The 25,597-nt window shown below is 57.7% G+C and overlaps 1 protein-coding gene and 1 long non-coding RNA gene across 6 annotated transcripts in view; one reads left to right on the top strand and one right to left on the bottom strand.

The window, feature by feature from the left end:
* The window catches only part of LOC105471996 (patatin like phospholipase domain containing 7), an 86,522-nt gene that overhangs the window by 27,327 nt on the left and 33,598 nt on the right, over positions 1 to 25,597 (bottom strand). For all 5 annotated transcript variants that reach the window (XM_071078668.1, XM_071078667.1, XM_071078669.1 and 2 more), the window contains 9 exons: positions 25,238 to 25,338; positions 24,869 to 25,015; positions 20,477 to 20,554; positions 19,536 to 19,741; positions 15,222 to 15,353; positions 14,295 to 14,418; positions 12,476 to 12,589; positions 10,720 to 10,789; positions 397 to 546 (listed from right to left, as the gene is read on the bottom strand). In XM_071078668.1, the coding sequence (XP_070934769.1) occupies positions 397 to 546; positions 10,720 to 10,789; positions 12,476 to 12,589; positions 14,295 to 14,418; positions 15,222 to 15,353; positions 19,536 to 19,741; positions 20,477 to 20,554; positions 24,869 to 25,015; positions 25,238 to 25,338 (1,122 nt within the window). The remainder of the gene's footprint in view (positions 1 to 396; positions 547 to 10,719; positions 10,790 to 12,475; positions 12,590 to 14,294; positions 14,419 to 15,221; positions 15,354 to 19,535; positions 19,742 to 20,476; positions 20,555 to 24,868; positions 25,016 to 25,237; positions 25,339 to 25,597) is intronic.
* Positions 6,311 to 11,921, top strand: LOC105471995 (uncharacterized). The gene is made up of 6 exons (XR_011612929.1): positions 6,311 to 6,407; positions 7,664 to 7,874; positions 7,969 to 8,067; positions 10,312 to 10,372; positions 10,796 to 10,997; positions 11,784 to 11,921. It is a non-coding gene; the product is annotated as an uncharacterized lncRNA (long non-coding RNA).

Genomic DNA, 25,597 nt, shown 5'->3' on the forward strand with positions numbered 1-25,597 from the left:
ACAGGCATGAGCCACCGTGCCCGGCCACATTCATTATTATTGCATTATTTTGCCAAGACAACACTGAAATTCTTAGTATAACCCTAAACCCACAGAAAACTGACTTCCTATTATCTTGGTCTCTATAATCACATGGAAACTTGTAAATAAAATGTTGCAAAGATTACAGAATACCTGAATACCGCAGAATTCTGAGTTCTCAGGAAATTCAACTCCTTGTCCCTGAATCCCCAGATTTAACAGCTGCCAGAAATTTGGAAACACTACGGAACACTGACCCCACCTGAGCCCCGGCCACCCATCGCCGCGTCCCCTTGAAGACAGAGGGCAGCCGGCACCCCCCCTCCGCAGGCCCAGAACCCAAGGACGGCTGGAGGCCGGGAGGCCCAGGCTTACCAATGGCGCTGAGGGCGTGCTCCAGCTCCAGGGCGAAGGCGGTGAGGGGCACTTCCTCTGACACGGGCATCACTGCCACCGTGGACAGGTTGACAGCCGGGTTCCCCGAGTCCCACTTGCTGCCTGCCGTGGGGAGCCCAAGCTGGTGGCCTGTGGAGCAAATGACCCACGTCAGCTGGGACAGCCCAGACACTCGCAGATGCCTCCAGACGCCCTGTGGCCCCCCAGGCTGCCCAGGAGCAATGCAGCAGCACCAGAGGCTGCCTGGGCCTCACGCCTCCCCAGTCCTGAGGCTGCCTGGGCCTTGTGCCTCCCCAGCCCTTAGGGGCTGTCTGGACTTCATGCCACCCCCTGCCCTCAGAGGCTACCTGGGCCTCACACCGTCCCCAGCCATGTGGCTGCCCAGGCCTCATGCCTCCTCCAGGCCAGAGGCTGTCTTGGTCTCAGGCCTTCCCCAGCTCTTCCTGATGAGCTGCCAGTCCACATGTGCAAGCGCCCCCAGGCCCCACACAGCAGACCTGACGAGCACTGGTCCAGGCCCAGGCCCAGGCCCAGGCAGTGGATTCGTCCTGACCCACCGAAGACAGTGATTCAGGGAGCGACTGAAAGGTACATGAGGCTTGGAGTAAACTAGACAAACTCTCCAGGTGAGGCCTCATCCTGTGAACCAACCCCTCGCAGGGCTTTCCACCACTCACTCCAGGAACAGTAAATAATTCACAGGCTAGAGATCAACAGGCGTGCTTCTCTTGTCTGTTATCTGCAAGGGACTCCAGAAACCAAGGGAGCACAGCGCAGCCCTGGGAAACCTGGGCCAAGCCCTGGAGACCCCGGAGACGTCAGTGAGGAGGTCAAGGCAGACCGGGCTTTCCTCTCCCTGAGACTGGAGCCTCCAGGGCCCACCACGGGGGCACACCCAGACAGGCAGGACCCTCTCCCTGGCCCCCACGTGGGCTGAGGGGCCCCTCGGCCAGCACAATGGCAAGGACGTGGACCGGGAGTCTGGGAACTTGAGGGTCCCCTGAGGGTCCCAGGCCCTCTTTACTGGAAGCCGCGTGATGAGTGGCATCTCTGCTTCCACGAAAGAGGTTGAGGGGACGGCCTCAACACTCCCAAGGCCACCGCACCACCAGCCACGCTCCTGCCCACGAGGGTCTCCTGCATCCAGGTGCCATGGACACTCCTGCTCTGCAGCCCCCATGGCCCAGCCCTCCCACAGGCTGTCCCCTGGCCTATGCCTCCCGTCCCCAGGGAGGCAGCTTCCAAAATCCACCAGACACGCAGGTCCTGATTGGCCAAGGTCAGAGTAAGGGGATGCGGCGTGGTCAGGCAAGAGGCCAGGAGAGCAAACCTGGGGACACAGAACAAGTGAGGGCTTGAGGGACACTCCCCGCAGACGGCGGCTAGTGGACGCCTGCAAGCTCCCGGGATGCACACGGCGCCGTGGCAGCCCTGCGGGTAAGAGCCTGCGAACAGGGAACATGGCTCGGGGAAGCAGCGCACAGCCAGCGATCGTGGTGCTCACAGGAAAACAGCTGATGACGTGCTGCTGAGCAGGGAAGCTGCAGAGTGGTTTGTAACTACGATTCCATTATTACATAAAAACTCCAGGCCTCCCAAACGAAAGCACCTGCACCTGTACCAGGCGGAAACAGATAAATGACGCTGCCCATCCAACATCCCGAATGAGTGTCCAAGACTCACACAGCCCCAGATCTTCCCTCGGACTCGGCCCCCACCTCCGGCCCCAGGCTCCCACCCGACCCACCAACGCTCAGTCCCTGCCCTCAGTCCATCTCATCACCGGGAGCGCTGGGCCTCCACCGCACAGCCTTGGGGTGGCTTCAGCCGCCTTCTGAGAGGAGGCTCTGCGCACAGTGGCCAGAGCTGACCTTCAATGCCCAAGTCCACCAGGAGCGTTTTTTGCTCAAAGCCCCCGGTGCCCCTCCCCACTTAGAACAAGCCGAAGTCTGCAGCCTCTGCCCATCTGCGGTCCCCGAGAGCTGCTGGTGACCCCACACCACACAGCTCTATGCCTGGCCCCAAGGGTCCTGACCTCCTCAGGGAGGGCTGCCCCACCACCTGCGTGTCCCTGCCCCTCCCACCCTCTTCTGAGCCATCTCTCTTGCCTTCTCGGTCTAATTTCGTCCCTGACCTAACTCGACTGCGGCTCTGGGAGAGGAATCTTTCCTGACTGGCCTCCTGAGCACGGTGCCAGCTTCCGACGGGGCCCAGTGCCCCCAGCAGGTAAGCCAGGGATGGAGGGTTGGGTGCTGCGCAACGGCTGCCAAGGGCTTAGTGTCCTGTGCTCATCTCTGCCTGGAGGCTGCACAGCCCAGCTGCATCCCCAGCTGTTCACAGACCGCACCCCGCTCTGCCAAGGGCTGTGACGTGCAGCGCTGGAGACGTGCAGAGGCATCTACACAGGGCCCTGGTCAGGATAAGCGCTTGGAGCTGAGCGGCCCAAAGTACAGGCCCGGAGGGCAGCGCTGGCCGTGTGTCGCCGTGGGGCTCATGGACCCCTGGAGGGGACCCCAGCCCTGGAGTAAATACCCAACCAGCAGCACCAGTAAAGGACTCTGCCCTCGGCCTGACTCGTGCAGCTGTCTGTGCAGAAAAGGAATCAGGCGCTGATGCCTAGCACCACCTGAGCAGCTGGAAGAGGGAGGTGCCATGTCTTCATCTCCTGCCTGGGGGCTCGTAGGTTTTGTGCAGCCTACACAGCCTTTGTGATAAAACTCTGCAACGACAGACAAGAAAATGAAGCAAAATAAACCCTCCACACATGTGCCTCCTGGCAGCCTCTGCTCCTCTGGGGAACCAACCACACCGGCACGGAACCCACTGTGCCGGCCACAGAGCCTCCAGTTCTCACCACCCCCAGCTGGCTCCCTGAGAGGCCGTCCCATCCAGCCTCCACCTGCCTGTCGGGGGGGTCTCAGGAGCCCGGGCACCACCACGACCCAGCACGCCCCGCGAGGCGTCCCCAGCATCACCTTCACCGCATGTCCCTCCCCGCAGCTGAGCCTCAGCCACACAGGAGGAGCGGGGGACTCGGGCCAGACGATGCTTCTCCGCGTCTAGGCGCTAAGTGGAAGGCATGTGGCTTCTATAATCAGGAGGAAATAACTCCCAGAGAGCAAACAAACAATACACGCACACGCCGAAGTGCTGCTGAGCAGAGGACGGAGAACCGCCTCCTCGTCCCGAGATTCGGCCTCAACACTGCTCTCGCAGTCTGATGTGGACTTACTGTTCCTGCAGCTTTTCCTTGGGGATCCCCTTCCTCTCGCCTCTCCACGGACTGAGGTGTCACAGTCCTCATTTCAGGCAGAACGGGGGAGGCCATTGCTAGTTCCACATGGCCTTGGCCTTGGGAAAAGGCACCGGTAAGGTTCTGGCTCTGGGCCAGAAGGGAGGCGGAGCAGACACAGGCCACCTGACTGTCACCAGTCACGATCAGAGAGGGACACAGCTCGAGGCAGCTCTCACAAGACTCCAAAGGATGGAGAGGAAGGCAGGCTGGCCGGGGACCCTGGACTCATGAAAGAACCACCCGACTCAGGCCAAGAAAGAAGCAGAGTCCGCTTCCCAGCCACATGGCTGCCACAGACGGAGGGGTCTGTCACTCCCTCCTCATGGGAGCTGCCTCCAGTGACACTGACTGGCACCAAGCAAGCACCAGCACACGCCCCTCCCAACTATGCACCCCTGTACCAGCAAGCATCTCCCAACTGTCCACTGCCCATACAGGAAACATCTTCACCACTGTCCACCCCCTGACCAGCAGACATCCCCCCCAATTGTTACTCACTGACCAGCAAACATCCCCCTCAACTGTCTACTCACTGACCAGCAAACATCCCTCCCAACTGTCCACCCCCGACCAGCAGACATCCCTCCCAACTGTCCACCCCCTAACCAGCAGACATCCCTCCCGACTATCCACCCCCTGACCAGCAGACATCCCTCCCGACTATCCACCCCCTGACCAGCAGACATCCCTCCCGACTATCCACCTCCTGACCAGCAGACATCCCTCCCAACTGTCCACCCCAAACAGCAGACATCCCTCCCAACTGTCCACCTCCTGACCAGCAGACATCCCTCCCGACTATCCACCCCCTGACCAGCAGACATCCCTCCCAACTGTCCATCCCCGACCAGCAGACATCCCTCCCAACTGTCCATCCCCGACCAGCAGACATCCCTCCCAAATGTCTACTCACTGACCAGCAAACATCCCTCCCAACTGTCCACCCCCTGACCAGTGAACATCCCTCCCAACTGTCCACCCCCTGACCAGCAGACATCCCTCCCGACTATCCACCCCCTGACCAGCAGACATCCCTCCCAACTGTCCATCCCCGACCAGCAGACATCCCTCCCAACTGTCTACTCACTGACCAGCAAACATCCCTCCCAACTGTCCATCCCCGACCAGCAGACATCCCTCCCAACTGTCTACTCACTGACCAGCAAACATCCCTCCCAACTGTCCATCCCGAACAGCAGACATCCCTCCCAACTGTCCACCCCCTGACCAGCAGACATCGCTCCCAACTGTCCACCTCCTGACCAGCCGACATCCCTCCCGACTATCCACCCCCTGACCAGCAGACATCCCTCCCAACTGTCCACCCCCTGACCAGCAGACATCCCTCCCAACTGTCCATCCCCGACCAGCAGACATCCCTCCCAACTGTCTACTCACTGACCAGCAGACATCCCTCCCAACTGTCCACCCCCTGACCAGCAGACATCGCTCCCAAATGTCTACCCCCTGACCAGTGAACATCCCTCCCAACTGTCCACCCCAAACAGCAGACATCCCTCCCGACTGTCCACCCCCTGACCAGCAGACATCCCTCCCAACTGTCCACCTCCTGCAGAGAAAGCAGAGGAGGCCCCACCCCCTGCCAACTAGAGGCAGGAGACCAAGAAAGCCTCCGAATCTGCTCATGAAGACCCAGCCTGTGCCAGGGTCAGGTGTGTGGCTCTGAGAGCTGAAGATGGCACAGAATGCAGCCTTCACACTGGGCCTGGGCAGCACCTAGTAGGCACACCAGGGTCAGTTCACATTCAAACCACACTCCACAAATGTCGGCCAAGACATGCCCTGTGAATACAAGCACACCGACAGCGAAATTGAAGACTTAAATGGGAACCAGAGTCTCATAGTCTAACACACAAAACATCAGGACTCAAAATCCACAGTGCCCAGGACGGGTCCACAGTGACCAGGTCACATCCACGGTGACCAGGACGGGTCCACAGTGACCAGGGTGACCAGGATGGGTCCACAGTGACCAGGCCACATCCACGGCGACCAGGACAGGTCCACAGTGACCAGGGTGCCCAGGACGGGTCCACAGTGACCAGGTCACATCCACGGTGCCCAGGACGGGTCCACAGTGACCAGGTCACATCCACGGTGACCAGGACGGGTCCATAGTGACCAGGGTGCCCAGGATGGGTCCACAGTGACCAGGTCACCTCCACGGTGACCAGGACGGGTCCACAGTGACCAGGGTGACCAGGATGGGTCCATAGTGACCAGGCCACATCCACGGCGACCAGGACGCCAAGAGCAAGGAGACTCTGAACCAGAGCAGCAGAAACGGTCCACAGATAAAAACAACCACATGTCACGGACGGAATTATTTCTCCAGGACAATAAAGCCGTTATTACCAGCTAGGACCAGCAATCCTGAACACTCCTGAAACAAAGACAAAGGGAGAACGTCCTAGTAAAGAAACAGGAGGCCTACAGAAGAACCAAAACACAATGACAGAAAATTTTTTTTAAAACTCTGATAGGCCTCAAAGCAGAATCGAGATGACAAAAAGCCAAAGATCCTGAAGATAGATCAAAAGAAACAATTCCATCTTAACATCAGAGAGAGAAAAAGATTTAAAACACGAACAGTGCCCCGGAGACCTTGAGGACAATAACGCGAGGTCTAACACTTGCGTCACTTTATTTCCAGAACAGGTGGAGGCGTCCACAGGTGAAAGAATCGTTTGAAGACATACAGACTGAACACTTCCAAAATGTGTTAAAAGCTATAAACCGGCCGGGCGTGGTGGCTCAAGCCTGTAACCCCAGCACTTTGGGAGGCCGAGACGGGCGGATCACGAGGTCAGGAGATCGAGACCATCCTGGCTAACACGGTGAAACCCCGTCTCTACTAAAAAAAATACAAAAAACTAGCCGGGCGAGGTGGCGGGCGCCTGTAGTCCCAGCTACTCGGGAGGCTGAGGCAGGAGAATGGCGTGAACCCAGGAGGCGGAGCTTGCAGTGAGCTGAGATCCGGCCACTGCACTCCAGCCTGGGCGACAGAGCGAGACTCCGTCTCAAACAAACAAACAAACAAACAAACAAAAAGCTATAAACCTACGGGTCCAAGACGAAGAAACCCCAAACAGGACAGATCCAAAGTATTCATGCTCAGACACTTCCAAACCACATTTCTGAAAACTAAAGACAGAGAAAAACATCTTTGTGTGTGTGTGTTTTGAGGCAGGGTCTTGCTCTGTTGCCCAGGCTGGACTGTGGTGGCATGATCGTAGCTCACTGTAACCTGGAACTCTGAGGCCCAAATGAACCTCCCACCTCAACCCCCTGAGTAGCTGGGACGATAGGTGTGTGCTAACATGCCTAGATCATTTTTCAAATTTTATTCATAGAGACAGGGTCTCACTATGTTGCCCAAGTTGGTCTTGATCTCCTGGGCTCAAATAATCCTCCTGTCTCAGCCTCCCAAAGTGCTGGGATGAGGTGTGAGCCACTGTGCCTAGTCAAAAAGTTTTGAACACAGCTAGAGAAAAATGATGTGTTACCTACTGGAGAACATCTGAATACCTGGATCTTTCATTAGAAGCAACAGAGGCCGGCCAGGCGCGGTGGCTCATGCCTTTAATCCCAGCACTTTGGGAGGCCAAGGTGGGCGGATCATGAGGTCAGGAGATCGGGACCATCCTGGCTAACACGGTGAAACCCCGTCTCTACTAAAAATACCAAAAAAATTAGCCAGGTGTGGCGGCAGGCACCTGTAGTCCCTGCTACTCGGGAGGCTGAGGCAGGAGAATGGCGTGACCCCGGGAGGCAGAGCTTGCAGTGAACCCAGATTGCGCCACTGCACTCCAGCCTGGGCGACAAAGCAAGACTCCACCTCAAAAAAAAAAAAAAGAAGCAATAGAGATCATGAAGAAGTGGCACAAAATTTTAAAAGTGCTGAAATACTTTGTATCTCTGCCAAACCAGAATTAATACATCCAGCAAAAGCACCCTTCAGGATGAGGGCAAAGCAGAGACATTCTCAGATTCTCTGATGAGGGAAAGCAAGCGGATCTGTGGCCTTCAGACCTTCTCTGAAAGAACCGCTAACCACGATTCTGCAACAGCAAAGAGACGAGCACAGAAGGAAACCTGAGACACTGCAAATAAAAGAAGAGGAGGAGGACAGTGACACTGGGTGAGCATCACGGACTATTCTCCTCCCTAAGTTTTAAAGAAGAGGAGGAGGACGATGACACTGGGTGAGCATCATGGACTATTCTCTTCCCAAGTTTTAAACAAGAGGAGGAGGACGGTGACACTGGGTGAGCATCACGGACTATTCTCCTCCCAAGTTTTAAAGAAGAAGAGGAGGAGGACAGTGACTCTGGGTGAGCATCATGGACTATTCTCCCGAGTTTTTTTTTGTTTGTTTTTTTTTTTTTTTTGAGACGGAGTCTCGCTCTGTCGCCCAGCCCAGGCTGGAGTGCAGTGGCGCGATCTCGGCTCACTGCAAGCTCCGCCTCCCGGGTTCACGCCATTCTCCTGCCTCAGCCTCCCAAGTAGCTGGGACTACAGGCGCCCACAACCGCGCCCGGCTAATTTTTTGTATTTTTAGTAGAGACGGGGTTTCACCGTGGTCTCGATCTCCTGACCTTGTGATCCGCCCGCCTCGGCCTCCCAAAGTGCTGGGATTACAGGCGTGAGCCACCGCGCCCGGCCTATTCTCCCGAGTTTTAAAAGTTACGTTTGATGGCTGAAAGTGAAAGTTGTAGCCCTGTGTTTTGGGGGGATGGGGTTCAGTGCACACGGAGGTAATAGTTAAGACAACCACATCATAAACGGGGAAGGATGAAGTGACTAAACAATGGTGAGTTCTCCATGTACCACTGAAAGTGATGGGATGCAGCTGTCAGTAGACAAGGATAAGCTAGGCATGGACACTGCAATTGCTAGAGTGACCACTGAAAATACCATATGAAGAGACTTCATGGAAACCACAGTTGATAATTATAATGGAATACTCAAAAAAGCTCAAGTAACCTAAAAGAAGACAGAAAAGCTGGGCGCAGAGGCTCACAGCTGTGGTCTCAGTGACTCAGGAGGCTGAGGGGGGAGGATCACTTGAGCCTAGGAGTTACAGGTTGCAGGGAGCTATGACTGTACGTGTAACTAGCCACTGCACTCCAACCTAGACAAAAGAGTGAGACCCCATCTCTAAAATAAAAAGAAAAAAGAAAATACAGTAGTGTTTAACAACAGTGGGGGATGTGAGAACAGAAAAAACAATAAAATGGAAGACGTAAATCCCAACAAAATAATTACACTACGTATCTACGGTATAAACACACAAAAGATAAAGATTGTCAGAGGGATGAAAAATACATGATCCAACCAGGTACCTTCTACAAGAAATTCACTTAAAATTCATGGTGTAGGTGAGCAGAGAGTGAAGAGTCACATTACGTGTTAGACAGTGTCCCCCAAAATTCATGTCCACCCAGAATCGCAAAATGTGACCTTATTTGGAAACGGTTTTGCAGAGGGACTCAGATGAAGATGGGGTCACCCTAGAGTGGGGCTCACGCTTTGCTGACTCTGTGTGGCCCTCTGTGCATCCATCTGCTTCTTGGACAGATGTTCAATGCTGTGCACACGTCACTGTGAACACAGGCGCAGGCTCCCGCTCCCAGTCAGCTCACACACCGGGACCAGAGGCAGGTGACAGGTCATGCAATGTATCGGGGTGACAAGCGCAGAGGAGAAAAAGGAAGTGGAAAGGGAGCTGTGAGTGCTGGGCGGATGGGGAGACCGGGGAGGCCGGGGAGGCTGCGGTGAGATGGAGATGCAGGACACGCGGCAGCAGCCAGGCTCTCCTGAGGGCTCCAGGCAGAGAGCAGCAGGCACAGAGGTGGGAGGCAGGAGAGAGGAGCTCCCAGAACGGCAAGGGGGTCTGGGGTCAAATGCTGTCCGCCAGAGATAAATGGTCAGAGTCCTCAAGTCCGTGGGACCCGGTGAGAGAGGACGGCCTGAGAGCTAACAGTGGCTCCGGAAAAAGCACACCTCAGAACTAGGAAAGGATGAATACGCTGGAGCAGGAAAAACTAAATTCCCAACACTCTAGAACGGTCTCTCGCTTTCCATGCTTAGCACAGGAGAGAGCACTCTCCGCTCCACGGGGCACTGACTGAGCTCTGTTCCACCAATATCGTTTCCGGAGGTTTCACCCTGTTTCCTTTTTTCAATCAGCTGATGAAAATAGGAGAGGCCGGGCGTGGTGGCTCAAGCCTGTAATCCCAGCACTTTGGGAGGCCGAGACGGGCGGATCACGAGGTCAGGAGATCGAGACCATGCTGGCTAACATGGTGAAACCCCGTCTCTACTGAAAATACAAAAAAAAACTTAGCCGGGCCAGGTGGCAGGCGCCTGTAGTCCCAGCTACTGGGGAGGCTGAGGCAGGAGAATGGCGTGAACCCGGGAGGCGGAGCTTGCAGTGAGCTGAGATCCGGCCACTGCACTCCAGCCTGGGTGACAAAGCGAGACTCCGTCTCAAAAAAAAAAAAAAAAAAAAAAAAAAAAAAAAAAAAAAAGAAAATAGGAGGCGGATATATCACATTTCATCTTTTCACTTATAGCAGAGCTTTCCTCCAATGCTGCCCACATTGAGACACAGTTTGACAAAATTACTGGGCTCAGGTGGGTGGGGCTCTGAGGTGGGTGGGGCCTGGGTGGGCGGGGCTCTGATGTGGGTGGGGCCGTGTGTGGGCGGGGCTCCAGGGGGAGGGTGGGACCATGGGTGGGTGAGACTCCAGCACGGGGCAGAGCCATGCGCTGGGTGGGTGGGGCTCCAGCACGGGGCAGAGCCATGGACTGGGTGGGCGGGGCTCCAGGATGGGGTGGGGCCATGGGCGGGGTGGGTGGGGCCATGGGCGGGGTGGGCGGGGCTCCAGGACAGGACAGGGCAGGGCTATGGGCTGGGTGGGCGGCTCTCCAGGACTGGGTGGGGGCTCCCAGGAGGCTCTGGGTTGGGGGAGGTGACCCACCTGTCACAGGTCCCTGCTGGAGGCTGCCCAGGATCTTCTCACCCAAGAGATGAATCAGCCGAGTCACCACCTGCAGGCAGACACACATTTTAAACCGAGAAACGCTGGGAACCAAAGACAGGGATGCTCAACAACAGCGAGACTCAGCAAATGGCGCTGGATCTGCTTTTCAAAACCTCCATGAACTGAGTTGCACGGGCCATGGCTGTCCAGGCCTAGGAGCCTTCACGATGCCCAGGAAAGCCGTGCGGCTGCCTTCCCGGTTGCCAGGCCAGCAGGTACAAGTGGTATGTCCCCTGTGACCGTGAGCCCAGGCCAGCCTCACTCTCACTTCCAGGCAGGCAGACAACTCCAGGGGAAGCCACCGACCCTGAAGGCAGGACAAGGGCAGGCTGGCAGGCTTCTCATTGTGGCCACTGCTCCTGGGTGCCAACCCCGCTTCAGGGCACGGTTGGGGACATTCGTCCCGACTGGACCAAACAGTCCCCACACCAGGGGTCGCTGGCCTGCAGGGACCCTGCCCAGGGGCTGACTGTACAGCAAAGCTGGCCCCACAACAGTGGACTCACTGGCTCCACCCATACTGTCTCCCAGAAGCTGCTGGTTGGATGGAGCCCTGCAGTGGCCTCTAAAGGGTGGGCCAGGGCTCCTGCTCCGAGGAGCTCATGAAGACAAGGCCCGCCCTGCAGGCCAGGACAAAGCAGATGGAGGAGTGGCCTGGCTCCCTGCTGCTCCCAGCAACTGTGGCTGCCGCCCCAGAGCCTGCTGGCGCTGTGAGCTGCACTCACACGCTCCGCCAGGCTCTCCTGGTCCACAAATGGGCAATTGCAGCAAGCGCCAGGACCCGGGAGCTGCAGGCGGGAGAACCAGGACCCAGAGCTGTGGGCGGGAGAACTAGGGCCCAGGAACTGTGGGTGGGAGAAGCGCTACCTGAGGGGAGGTGGTGGAGGGAGGGCAGTGATGGCCTCCCAGGGTGAGCCCCAGGGGCGGTGAGAGGCACTGGCTGTAGAAGGCCCTGCGACATGCTAGGGGCCACACCTGCACCCCCTTTCCATTTGTTCTAGAATGAAGAACTTCTTGGGATCCGTGTGCTGGCTGCTGACGAACAGCCACAGACTTGCCCTTCAGGCCCCTCGGCTGGTCCTTCCTGGGCGCTCTCCTCACCGCTGACCCTGCACTTGCAAGCAGCCCACCCTGTCCTCCTCCAGATCTCAGAGCCAGAGTCGCTTCCCTTTCCTCTGCCGTACCCACGTCACTCACAAGTAGAGAGCACCAAGAAGGCAGCTGTGCGACTGTCCTGGGAAGCAGCCCAGGCACCTCTCCAGTTTTCCTACCCACCGTTCCTGGCCCCCACCCAGCTGGGCCCTGATCTTCACCTCCTTCAGACTGCCCCTCCAGGTCATTTTCCATCCACGTGGACCAAATGATCACCACAACTCAGGGCACAGCTTGGGACATGGCCTGTGCCACCCTCACCCGCACCACCCTCACCCACGCCCTTACCAGCTCCATGCCCTCACCTGCTCCACATCCTTACCTGTGCCCTGCCCTCACCTGCTGGGCACCTCACTTGTGCCACCTTCACCAGTTCCACTCCCTCCTGCTCTGCACCCTCACCTGCTCCATGCCCTCACCTGTGCCCTGCCCTCATCCGCACCCTCATCCGCTCCGCCCTCACCCGCTCTGCCCTCACCTGCTCCGCTCTCACCTGTTCCGTGCCCTCATCTGCTCCGCGCCCTACCTGCGCCATCCTCACCTGTGGGTACCTGCGCTTGATGGACGTGAGGGCTCCTGCCGGCAGCTTGGCCAGTTCTGAGTCCCGAACGGCATGCACCGTGGTCGCCCGGGCCTGGTGGGTCAGCGTCTCCACCTGAGGAGAGGAGCCGGCTGCTGGGGCCGTGGGCTTGGGAGGGCCGAGCCAGCTGGGCCTGTCCCTGACGGCCTCTGGTACCTGCAGGAGCCACACATGGCCCCGGCATGCAGAAAGCAAGGGAGGAGCCCAAGGCTCCCGCACACCCTCCGCATCGCAAGGCGGAGGCAGCCAGTGAATGCTGGCATGTGGCGTGTTGTCAGAACCACTGGAACATGCCAGAAGCCAAAGGTGCTCCCCGCACCTTTGTGACTCGCTCCAGGCAAGACACAGACACAGGCATCAGACACCACAGGCTGGAACAAGGGCAGTCTCAGCTCTTCCGAAGAAATAAATGCCTTTGGAGAACAGTCTTTTATTTATGTATTTATTTTTTTGAGACGGAGTCTCGTCGCTCTGTTACCCAGGCTGGAGTGCCGTGGCACGATCTCGGCTCACTGCAAGCTCCTCCTCCTGGGTTCACACTATTCTCCTGCCTCAGCCTCCTGAGTAGCTGGGACCACAGGCGCCCGCCACCATGCCTGACTATTTTTTTTGTATTTTTAGTACAGACAGGGTTTCACCATGTTAGCCAGGATGGTCTCGATCCCCTGAACTCGTGATCTGCCCGCCTAGGCCTCCCACAGTGCTGGGATTACAGGCGTGAGCCGCTGTGCCCGGCCTGGAAAAAACCTCTTTTTAAGATGTGTCCCTCAGAACCTGCGGGAGCCTGGCCATCTGACACTGAGGCCTCCCTGCTGGCATCCGGCCAGGTGTATGAGCCTTCACCCGGTGGACGGATGAAGACCAGCCTGGCCAAGATGGTGAAACCCTGTCTCTACTAAAATTACAAAAAATTAGCTGGGCGTGGTGGCGGGCGCCTGTAATCCCAGCTACTTGGGAGGCTGAGGCAGAGAATTGCTTGAACCCAGGAGGCGGAGGTTGCAGTGCATGAGACCGTGCCACTGCACTACAGTCTGGGTGATAGAGTGAGACTCTGTCTCAAAAAAAAAAAAAAAAAAAAAAAAAAACTTAACATAGGCTAGGAGTGGTGGCTCACGCCTGTAATCCTAATACTTTGGGAGGCTGAAGTGGGTGAATCACTTGAGGTCGGGAGTTCAAGACCAGCCTGATCAACATGGAGAAACCCCGTCTCTACTGAAAACACAAAATTAGCCTGGCGTGGTGGCGGGCGCCTTTTATCCCAGCTACTCAGGAGGCTGAAGCAGGGGAATCGCTTGAACTCAGGAGGTGGAGGTTGTGGTGAACCGAAATCATGCCATTGTACTCCAGCCTGAGCAACAAGAGTGAAATTCCGTCTTAAACAACAAAACAAACAAACAAAAAAAAACTTAACACAAATCGGCAGAAGCCCCAGGCCGCGGCACCTTGGAGCTGGGCAGCCCCGACTCGCTCAGGATGCAGGGGCCTGCCGTGCTGGATGGCCCCAGGAGGCCCAGACCAGCTGTAGCTGCTACCATACCTCAAGAGACACCCGGAGGCAAGTGGGCCAGTGCGCCCGGATGCCAGGATAGGTACCGGGAGCCCCCAGCAGAGGCAGAGCCTGGGACTCACAGCAAAGCAGCCACAGGGCATCACTCCTGCCGTCCACTCCCAGGGCTTTTGCTCCCCTGAGTAACTGGCCAGGCCACACCCAGGCCAGAACCCAGGACGCCCTGGGAGGGATGGAGACGTCAGGGAGGCAGGAGCAGGGCCCAGCACCTACCACACCGACAAGGTCTCCTCGGCCGTACTCCCCGGCCAGGCGCTTCTTCCCGTCGTCCTTCCGGATCACAGAGCGCAGCCGGCCGCTGAGCATGATGTACGTGCAGTCAGACTTGTCCCCCTGCCTGCGGGAGACACAGAGGCCCTGCAGCCCTGGACCCCCAGCCTCAGCCCCCAAACCCAGCTTCCCAACAGCAGACAGACTCAAGATGGAGAAATAGAAAACGCAGGCTTCTCACTGTCTTATTTTTGTTTTGGAAAACCTACTTTTTATTTTAAAATATTTATGTTAATAGGCATGGGTTGTTTTAAATGAATAAATATCCTCAAATTTTCTTGGTTTTAATTATTATTATTATTTTTTGAGACGGAGTCTCGCTTTGTTGCCCAGGCTGAAGTGCAATGGCACGATCTTTGCTCACTGCAGCCTCCACTTCCCAGGTTCATGCGATTCTCCTGCCTCAGCCTCCCGAGTAGCTGGGATTATAGGCACGTGCCACCACGCCCAGCTAATTTTGTATTTTTAATAGAGACAGGGTTTCACCCATGTTGGCAAGGCTGGTCTCGAACTCCTGACCTTGTGATCCACCTGCCTCGGCCTCCCAAAGTGCTGGATGACAGGTGTGAGCGACTGCACCTGGCCAGTGGGGTGCTTTTAAAGGGATGGTGTGGGCTTGAATATACTGACACAGAGATGCTCGTAGAACATCGGCTGTGTCCAAGCGTGTGTGGCTGTCACGAAATCCAGGAGGCCATGAAGCGTGTTGCCGAGCTAAGCTGGGGTGGGGCTGGGGAAATCCAGCCTTCCGTGTGTGGTTTCCATGGTAACTTCCGTGTGTGGTTTCCATGGTTACTGTGCTTTGCCCACCCCCGAATCCTGCATGCCAGGGCAGCGTGGACACCGAGTGTGTGACACCCACAGCCTCACCTGTATATCGCTCGCCCGGCCTCCACCTCCACCCAGTCCAGGGCAAAGTCGATTTGCCGCACGAAGGATGACATCCTCTTCACCACGGTGTGCGCCACGCCCAGGACGACGGTCGGCTGCTTCCGCATGATTCTGCCGGGCAGCCCAGAGTCACTCCCACCCATCCCTCCAGCCCTACCCTTCACCCAGGGCCACAGGGCTCAGGAGTGGATGGGACCCACCACCCCCACCCCACACTGAGGGCAGAGACCACTGGTGGGGGCTGGGATGGGGCATGCCCTGGTCAGCTGCCTGCCCCAGGGCACAGCACTGCCCACCATGTGCCTGGTGGCCAGCAGCTGTTAAGGAGCCCAGAGAGTCCCCTCCTGGCACACCCGTGAGTGCCCCTTGGGCATGGACCCTGTGTCAGGCTGCGGTCCTGGCAGGGGACTGCACATGCCGTCAGGAGGTGCATAATGCACACTCGGGCCACGACTGTGGCTGGCAGTGAGTGCCATGAAGGGCAAAGGCAGAGGCTGAGAGACCACATGGGGCCTCGAGAGCACAGGGACTCTCCTGGGTGGGTGGAGGGTGCTGGGGCCTCTGACGCGGGGAACATTGTCTTCTCCCCAGTGGTCGTGTGTGGACAGACTGCGGAGGGTGACGGCTGCAGCAGGGACGTGCCCAGTGGCTCTGGGCAGTGGCAAGGTGGGATGTGTGGCAACCTGCACCAGGAGTGAGAGTGACGCTGGGCGACTCCAGGCCTAGCCCCAGCCACAGGCAGGTGGAGCTGCCATTTCCTCAGAAGGCAAAAGCAGGAGGAAGGGCAAACGCGGAATCAGGATCCACTTTGCACAGGAGATGGGGGAAGCCCCTTCGATGCCGAGGAGTTGGCAAGACAGCAGCTGGGTGAGGGCTTGAAGGGCATGAGTGTGGCATTTACAGTCCTGGGGGTGGAGGAGGAGCCCCGGGACGCTGGCTGGGGTGACGGCTGCAAGGCACACCATGCACGGACACACATAGACATACACAGGCACACGGAGACACACATGGACACACACAGACACGTAGACACACGCAGACACATGCAGATACACAGAGACACACGGAGACATGCATGGACACACGCAGACACACACGGAGACACACAGACACGCAGACACGTAGACACACAGACACATGCAGATACACAGACACACACAGACACACGTAGACACGCACGGACACACGCAGACACGCACGGACACACGCAGACACACGGACACATACAGACACACGCAGGCACACGCAGACACACGTAGACACACACAGACACACGCAGGCACACAGACACACAGACACACATAGACACGCACGGACACACGTAGACACGCACGGACACACGCAGACATGCACAGACACACGCAGACATGCACGGACACACGCAGACACACGGACACACACAGACACACGCAGGCACACGCAGACACACGTAGACACACACAGACACACGCAGGCACACGGACACACACAGACACACGTAGACACGCATGGACACACGTAGACACGCACGGACACACGCAGAAACCCACAGACACATGCACGGACACATGGAGACACACATGGACACATGCAGACACACGGACACACACAGACACACGGACACATGGACACACGCAGACACACAGACACACACAGACACACAGAGACACACACAGACACACGCAGACACACAGACACACACAGACACACAGAGACACACACAGACACACGCAGACACACGGACACAGACACACGGACACATGGACACACGCAGACACACAGACACACACAGACACACGGACGCAGACACACAGACACACACAGACACACGGACACATGGACACACACAGACACACGGACACATCCAGACACACAGAGACACACACAGACACACACAGACACACGGACACATGGACACACACAGACACATGGACACACACAGACACACGGACACATGCAGACACACGGACACATGGACACACAGAGACACACACAGACACACGGACACACACAGACACACGGACACACACAGACACACGGACACACGGACACACACAGACACACACAGACACACGGACACATGCAGACACACGGACACACACACAGACACACGGACACACACAGACACACACAGACACACGCAGACACACGGACACACGGACACACACAGACACACGGACACACACAGACACACGGACACACGCAGACACACGGACACATGGACACACACAGACACACACAGACACACAGACACACACAGACACACGGACACATGGACACACACAGACACAGACACACGGACACATGGACACACACAGACACACGGACACATCCAGACACACAGAGACACACACAGACACACACAGACACACGGACACATGGACACACACAGACACACGCAGACACATGGACACACACAGACACACGGACACATGGACACACACAGACACACACAGACACACGGACACATGGACACACGCAGACACATAGACACATCCAGACACACAGAGACACACAGACACACACACACACACGGACACATGGACACACACAGACACACGCAGACACACGCAGACACATGGACACACACAGACACACGGACACACACAGACACACGGACACATGCAGACACACGGACACATGGACACACAGAGACACACACAGACACACGGACACATGGACACACGCAGACACACGGACACATGGACACACACAGACACACGGACACACACAGACACACGGACACATGCAGACACACGGACACATGGACACACAGAGACACACACAGACACACGGACACATGGACACACGCAGACACATAGACACATCCAGACACACAGAGACATACACAGACACACGCAGACACATGCAGACACACGGACACATGGACACACACAGACACACGCAGACACACAGAGACATACACAGACACACACAGACACACGGACACATGGACACACACAGACACACGCAGACACACGGACACATCCAGACACACAGAGACATACACAGACACACGCAGACACACACAGACACACAGCACGGGGGACTGAGCTGCATTAAGGGGGGGCCAAGGGCCCTGAGCTCTGCCCTGGGTGGTTCCTGTCCCTGCTCTTTGCCATCCGTCCTGAGCATCTATCTCCCTGGCGCCGCCGACATGGAGCAGCTGGGGACGCTCAGGAGGGAGACGGGTCCAGCTCCACCCAGGGTCCCCTGCTGGTGGAGGGACCGGGACTTGGAGCCTCAGTCTCCCCATCCACACGCTGCGGTTTCAGGGCACCCAGCATCGGGACCCGGCTGGAGCCACTCAGGCCAGGCCGGGAAGACAGAGGCCATGCAGAAAGCCCTTCCGAACAGTGCCAGGGCCCCGCTGCCCCCACCCCTGCCCCTTGCCCTGCTCGGGGTCCCCAGGCTGAAGCAGAGCTTGGCGCGGTGCTGTTTGCTGGATTACAGGCGTGAGCCGCTGCGCCCAGCCGACCTGTTTTCTTCAGCTGCTGCGATTTCACTGACCTTCAGGCTCCTGACCGCTCCCCCTGCCCAACCACTCAGGCAGAAGAGCTCTGAGACCACAGCAGACGTCTGGCCTACGGGGGTGCAGGGGACCTCCAGAAAACACACACAGAACGGCTCAAGCCGCCAGAGGTGAGAGCTGGGATTAAACTGAACCCCAGGCTCCAGGAGATTCTGGACCTGACAGAGCAGAACGCCCAGCACCGTGGATGGGAAGACGTGGCGGCTCTGCCAGGCAGCCCACAGGCGGGCTGAGGGCAGCTCTGAGCCTGGAGGGGCCGAATCTGAGACTCATGGGCTGGGCTCAAGTGGACAGATGTCTCCAGCCCAGAGCCTGGAAGGCGGCACAGGCACATTCTGTCCCAAGAAGGGACACACGTCAGTGGGGCTCCTGCCCCTGAGCCAGAGCCGCGTCCTCACCCACTGCCTCGCCCTTCCACCTCCACATCACCAGCTCCCGACACAACAGCCCAGGCCGCAGGGGTGGGGAGGCTCACAGACCCTGACGCCCGGCCCCGCCCCAACGCGGGTCCTGCTGAGCCAAGCCGGGCAGCCCCAGAACTGCCTGGTGATACATGAACACAGCTGGGAGCGGACTACAGAGATGGCCGCGTGAGGCAGATCACTGTGGGCAGACGGGGCCGGCTGACTGAGCGCTGGAGCAGGGGGCACCGACCTGGGCCTACACAGGTGCCGGGCACAAAGAGGGGGGCGCGAGCAGCAGGGAAGAGGCGGGCCACGCGGGGAGGGGTCTCAGGGCAGGTGGGTCTGGGGCCCGCCCCGAGGTCCTGGCCCGTAACTCACTCATAGAAGTGGGCCTTGGAGATGGACAGGAAGCTGCAGTCCCTGTTGGCCTTGATGGTGAAGATGAGCGGCTCCCCGGTGAGCACCGCCAGCTGGCCCACCATCTCCCCGGGGCGCGTGAGGAACAGGCAGGTGTCCTCCTGGCTGCCGATCTTCCTCTGGTACACGTGCAGCAGCCCGGAGACCACGAACAGGATGCTGGCGTCCTGACAACACCAGAGGGCTCAGGAGGTGCCGTGAGCGGCCGCGGGCGGGACGGGGGCAGCTCTGGGCCCAGAGCGGACGATGCCACCAGGCTCGGCCGGGAGACCATCCGCCGACCTGACCAGCTCTGGGCACAGACTTCACTGGAAACATTTCAGCAGTGTCTACGGTTTCGTGATTTCACGAGCAGTCGTGGGAAATCTGGGTTCTCGAGGGCTCCGTGCAGTGAGCCGAGCCTCGGATCTGCACGCCTTCTCTCCCGGCACCCGCACGCATACTGACTGTCCCCAGCAAACACGCGTCAGCCCAGCGTTCCTGTGCATGGCGGGTCCCACACCGCCTCGCCTGGGGCCCGGCCCCTCCCACACTGAGCCCCTGCACATGCCACACGTTTGGGTCCCATGTCTGCAGATGTGCCCGTGAAGCGACTCCGAGGCCACTTCCACTGATCTGTATCCACTGTGACCTCTTATGGCCTCTTCCCAATCTGCCTGCCCAGCCCACTCTTAGGTGCGAGCGGAGGGGCCAGTGCGGCAGGAGCCAAAGGTGGACACTGAGCTCTCGGGGCTCAGGGCTGCCTGAGGGGAGGGGCTCTGCCATGGTGCCCAGAGGGGCAGTGGCCTGGTGCTGGGACGTCCCCAGTCACTGGTGCCCAGCCCAGGCCCTCCTCTGGTGTTCCACCTGGCACTGGGCTGCGCCATTGGGTGGTCCCAGTGCCCCCCCGGACCCCCACTCACCTGGTCTCCCTGCCTTGACACCACCGTGCCTGCAGGAACGTGGAGAAGCACCACCCGGCCATCCAACAGAGATGAGTCCTGAAAACAGAGCAGGCTTCAGGGAACATGGGCGGGAAGCATAAATGAAGGTCCAGAGAACAGAGGCTGCGCTGGGCCCTTCGGGGGCAATGAGCGTTGAGGCCAGAGGCCGGGCAAGGCCCTCCTCCAAGGCCGTCCTCCAACAGCGGCCTGACGGACACGGGGCACCCTGTAGAGCCACCGATGCCAAACCAGGGTATTGACCCAGACACAGACACCAAACAGTGCAGCAAGGCAGGAAATTAAGAAACAGACACTCATATTTTTGTGAATTTACGTAAAAGAGGATGTCATTTCAGGGAGAAAGGGTGATTTCTTTATAAGTGGTGCTGGCATAGCCAGCAGTGGGACGCCTTCTCCACACCACCACCACCTACAGAACGATGCCCTCCAGGGCATGAGGAGTCTGGAATCTGGGAGCTCCCAAAGGTGAGCTGGGAATGCCCAACGCACTTGAACCCCGGAGGTGGAGGTTGCAGTGGACCCGGAGCCCATGGAGAGGCCCTGGGGCAAACCAAGGGTGAGGGAGCGTCTGTGGGTACCATAGCCACAAAGGTTCGAAACATCAGGTGTATAAACCCCTAGTCCACAGTGATAATGAAATAAGAAACCCCACCCATCACCTCAGAAGATGACGGAAAACCAAATCATTAATTTAAACCAAATCGTTAATTCAAACCAAATCGTTAAACTTCCCAAACCCTGACGGTGAAGGGAGTGAAGCCAGTTTCCCCCAAAAAGAAAGGACATCTCACGTCTCCACAAGTGTGTCAAACAGGACAGAGAAAGAGGTGGAGGGGATGAGAAGAATCTAAGCAGCCACGTATCCAGCTCTCAGGCAGACGATGGCCACTGACAGGCCGCACCGCCCCAGGGCGCGTTGTAAGCCTGAGCAGCCGGGAGGCAGGAGAAGAAAGCGGCCTCCGTGATGCAAGCAGATGCGCGAAGAAAAGTCAGAGCCTTCAGGAGACGAGGGGGACGTGGGAGACGAGGGGGACGTGGGAGACGAGGGGGATGTGGGAGACGAGGGGGATGTGGGAGACGAGGGGGATGTGGGAGACGAGGGGAACGTGGGAGACGAGGGGGAAGCAGGGGATGAGGGGGAAGCAGGGGATGAGGGGGAAGCAGGGGATGAGGGGGAAGCAGGGGATGAGGGGGATGAGGGGGGCAAGGGGGATGTGGGAGACGAGGGGGACGTGGGAGACGAGGGGGACGTGGGAGACGAGGGGGAAGCAGGGGATGAGGGGGAAGCAGGGGATGAGGGGGAAGCAGGGGATGAGGGGGAAGCAGGGGACGAGGGGGATGAGGGGGACAAGGGGGATGTGGGAGACGAGGGGGACGTGGGAGACGAGGGGGACGTGGGAGACGAGGGGGAAGCAGGGGATGAGGGGGAAGCAGGGGATGAGGGGGAAGCAGGGGATGAGGGGGATGAGGGGGACAAGGGGGACGTGGGAGACGAGGGGGATGTGGGAGACGAGGGGGACGTGGGAGACGAGGTGAAGCAGGGGATGAGGGGGATGAGGGGGACAAGGGGGACGTGGGAGACGAGGGGGATGTGGGAGACGAGGGGGACGTGGGAGACGAGGGGGATGTGGGAGACGAGGTGAAGCAGGGGATGAGGGGGATGAGGGGGACAAGGGGGACGTGGGAGACGAGGGGGACGTGGGAGACAAGGGGGACGTGGGAGACGAGGGGGACGTGGGAGACGAGGTGAAGCAGGGGATGAGGGGGATGAGGGGGACAAGGGGGACGTGGGAGACAAGGGGGACGTGGGAGACGAGGGGGACGTGGGAGACAAGGGGGACGTGGGAGACGAGGGGGAAGCAGGGGATGGGGGGATGAGGGGGACAAGGGGGACGAGGAGGACGTGGGAGACGAGGTGGATGCAGGGAATGAGGGGGATGTGGGGGACGAGAGGGATGCAGGGGACACAGGGGATGCGGGAGCCAGCCATGGTGTGGACCACACAGTGGACTGTGACACGGACGAGGCCACTGGACGGGGGACACTGACCGCACGGCTGAAGCCACTTGGCCGTTTTAAGGATTGCTGTTAAGTATTCAGAAATGATAAGAGTGTGTGGTTAGGGATGAATCCTGAAATATCCACCAGTGACGTGCTATGATGATGGGATTTGCTTCGAGGGTGGGCACCTGGACAGTATGGAAGGGGTGCAGAGAAAACAAGGCGGGCTGTGGCATGACCGCTGCCGTGAGGGCTGCCAGGTACTCACCTCCACATATTATTCCATCTATTCTATACAGCTTTGAGTTTTCCCACAACAAAAAGCTGTTTAAAGAGAGAGAAGACTGGCTGGGCACAGTGGCTCATGCCTGTAATCCCAGAATTTTTGGAGGCCGAGGCAGGTGGATCACTTGAGGTCAGGAGTTTGAGACCAGCCTGGGCAACATGGCGAAACCCCGTCTCTACTAAAAATACAAAACTTAGCCAGCTGTGGTGGCGAGCCAGTGGTCCCAGCTACTCGGGAGGCTGAGGTGGGAGGATCACTTGAGCCCAGGAAGTGGAGGTTGCAGTGAGCTGAGATGGCACCACTGTACTCCAGGCTGGAAGACAGAGCGAGACACTCTCCAAAAAAAAAAGGAGAGAGAGAGATTTTTTTTTTCCCTTCAGGACAGAGTTTCGTCTTGTTGCCCAGGCTGGAGTGTGGTGGCACAATCTCAGCTCACTGCAACTTCCGCCTCCCAGGTTCAAGCAGTTCTCCCACCTCAGCCTCCCGAGTAGCTGGGATTACAGGCGCCCACCACCACACCCGGCTAATTTTTGTATTTTTAGTAGAAACAGAGGTTCACCATGTTGGTCAGGCTGGTCTCGAACTCCTGGCCTCAGGTGATCCACCTGCCTCGGCCTCTCAAAGTGCTAGGATTACACGTGTGAGCCACCGTGCCCGGCCAGAAAAGGAGATTTAAGAGATAGATCAGCCAACTGCAGTTTATGGCCCTTACTCAGATCCTGATCTGTACAACCAGAAACCACTGAGAACCACTCCCAACAGTCAGGGGCCCGGGAGCGCGCTGGGTGGGTGAGCAATCAAAGCTTTTTAACATTTCACTTGCAGAACGACACTGTGGTTATGCCTCGAAACGGAGTCCTTAACCGTTAGAGAGGAATGATGTGAAACTACATCAGGTTTGAGATTTTTCAGACAGAAAATAATTGGGGGAGGGACGAGGAGTACAGTTGTAAAGTGATTGGCCATGATAGGTAATTACGGAACTAGGTGACTGGCGCCTGGGAGCTCACGACACTATCACGGCTGCCTTTTTACCTATTCAAAGCTTTCCATCAGCCAGGTGCAGTGGCTCACGCCTGTAATCCCCACACTCTGGGAGGCTGAGGCGGGCAAATCATTTGAGGTCAGGAGTTCGAGACCAGCCTGGCCAACATGGTAAAACCCCATCTCTACTAAAAACACAAAATTTAGCTGGGCGTGGTGGTGGGCGCCTGCAATCCCAGCTACTCGGGAGGCTGAGGCAGGAGAATCGCTTGAACCCAGGAGGTAGAGGTTGCAGTGAGCCCAGATCGTACCACTGCACTCCAGCCTGGGTAATATGGCGAGATTCTTGTCTCCAAAAAAAAAAAAAAAAAAAAAAAGGTTTCCATCATATGTAAGAAATTAAATCCTAGACGAACTAATGAAGCTGAGAAAATATCATACTCTAATAATCTGACACTGTGGCCGGGCGCGGTGGCTCAAGCCTGTAATCCCAGCACTTTGGGAGGCCGAGACGGGCGGATCACAAGGTCAGGAGATCGAGACCATCCTGTCTAACACGGCGAAACCCCGTCTCTACTAAAAACACAAAAAATTAGCCGGGCGAGGTGGCGGCACCTGTGGTCCCAGCTACTCAGGAGGCTGAGGCAGGAGAATGGCAGGAACCCGGGAGGCGGAGCTTGCAGTGAGCTGAGATCCGGCCACTGCACTCCAGCCTGGGCGACAGAGCGAGACTCCGTCTCAAAAAAAAAAAAAAAAAAAAAAAAAAAATAATAATAATAATAATAATCTGACACTGTTATTGCTGTATTAAATATACACACAGATGAGAATTCTGAAGTCCAGCTTTGGGACACCGTGATGTCCTAGAAAGCCTCAGCTTTGAGTTTGAACATAAGACGATCTCAAGCTGCTGCCTTCCCAAAGGGGGACCCCAAAAGACAACCAAGCCTGCACTCCACCCGAAGCACCCCCTTTGCAGCCACCGTCCTCCACACCCGGAACCACTGCCCAACAGAGGCAGAGAGGAGCCCACGGGCCCTGGGTGGGACAAGGGCCGGGTGCCCGCCGGGGCCACTCACTTCCAGCTTCATCAGGGTGAGCAGGTCCTTCTTGGCAGCTCTGAAGATGGCGTCGGACTTCCTGCTGGCCAGGGTCTCATCCGCGTGACTCTCTGAGTGGTGGGAGACTGGGGAGGGCATCTCTGCGACCATCACGTTTTTCTTGGACTCGAGAAGAACAGAGATACCAGCAATTAGAAGGGAGGTGATTGGGGAACATTGCACAAGGGCGTGGCCGGGTCTGACTCGCACAGTCCAGAAAGGCCAGCTGAGCCTCCTGAAGCTGCAGGTGCCAATGACACCAGAGGCAGCGGTGCCGCCAACGCACCAGCGAGCCACGGAGAGGGCAGGGCCCCAAGAGGAGGGTCAGAAATGACAGCCAGGGCCTACCTTGCTGGCCATGGAGCTCCCGGGGTACTCATCCAAGTGCAGGAAGACCCTGGCACGGTCACATGCCATCTCCAGATCGGAAGTGGCACTGGCTGGGCCCCCTACACGCAGAGGGGACACTCAGGACATGGCTCGCTGGGCCACAGGCTCGAACACTCCTGGGGTGGGCTGAGCGCACCCTGCAGTCTAACTGCTCAAACCCCGGCAGGTCAGACTCAGGTCCCTCGAGGGAGTTGGGCCCTGAGATCCCCCCCACCCCCTGCTTTCTTTCGGCATCTGCCTCAATGGCTCTGTGGCCAGCAACTACAGGTTTTCTCAGCAGCTTAAACCCACACGGTGCCTTCAACAGTTCTGGGCACT

This window comes from Macaca nemestrina, chromosome 14 (assembly GCF_043159975.1).
Source record: "Macaca nemestrina isolate mMacNem1 chromosome 14, mMacNem.hap1, whole genome shotgun sequence".
In the NCBI taxonomy this organism is placed as follows: Eukaryota; Metazoa; Chordata; class Mammalia; order Primates; family Cercopithecidae; genus Macaca; species Macaca nemestrina.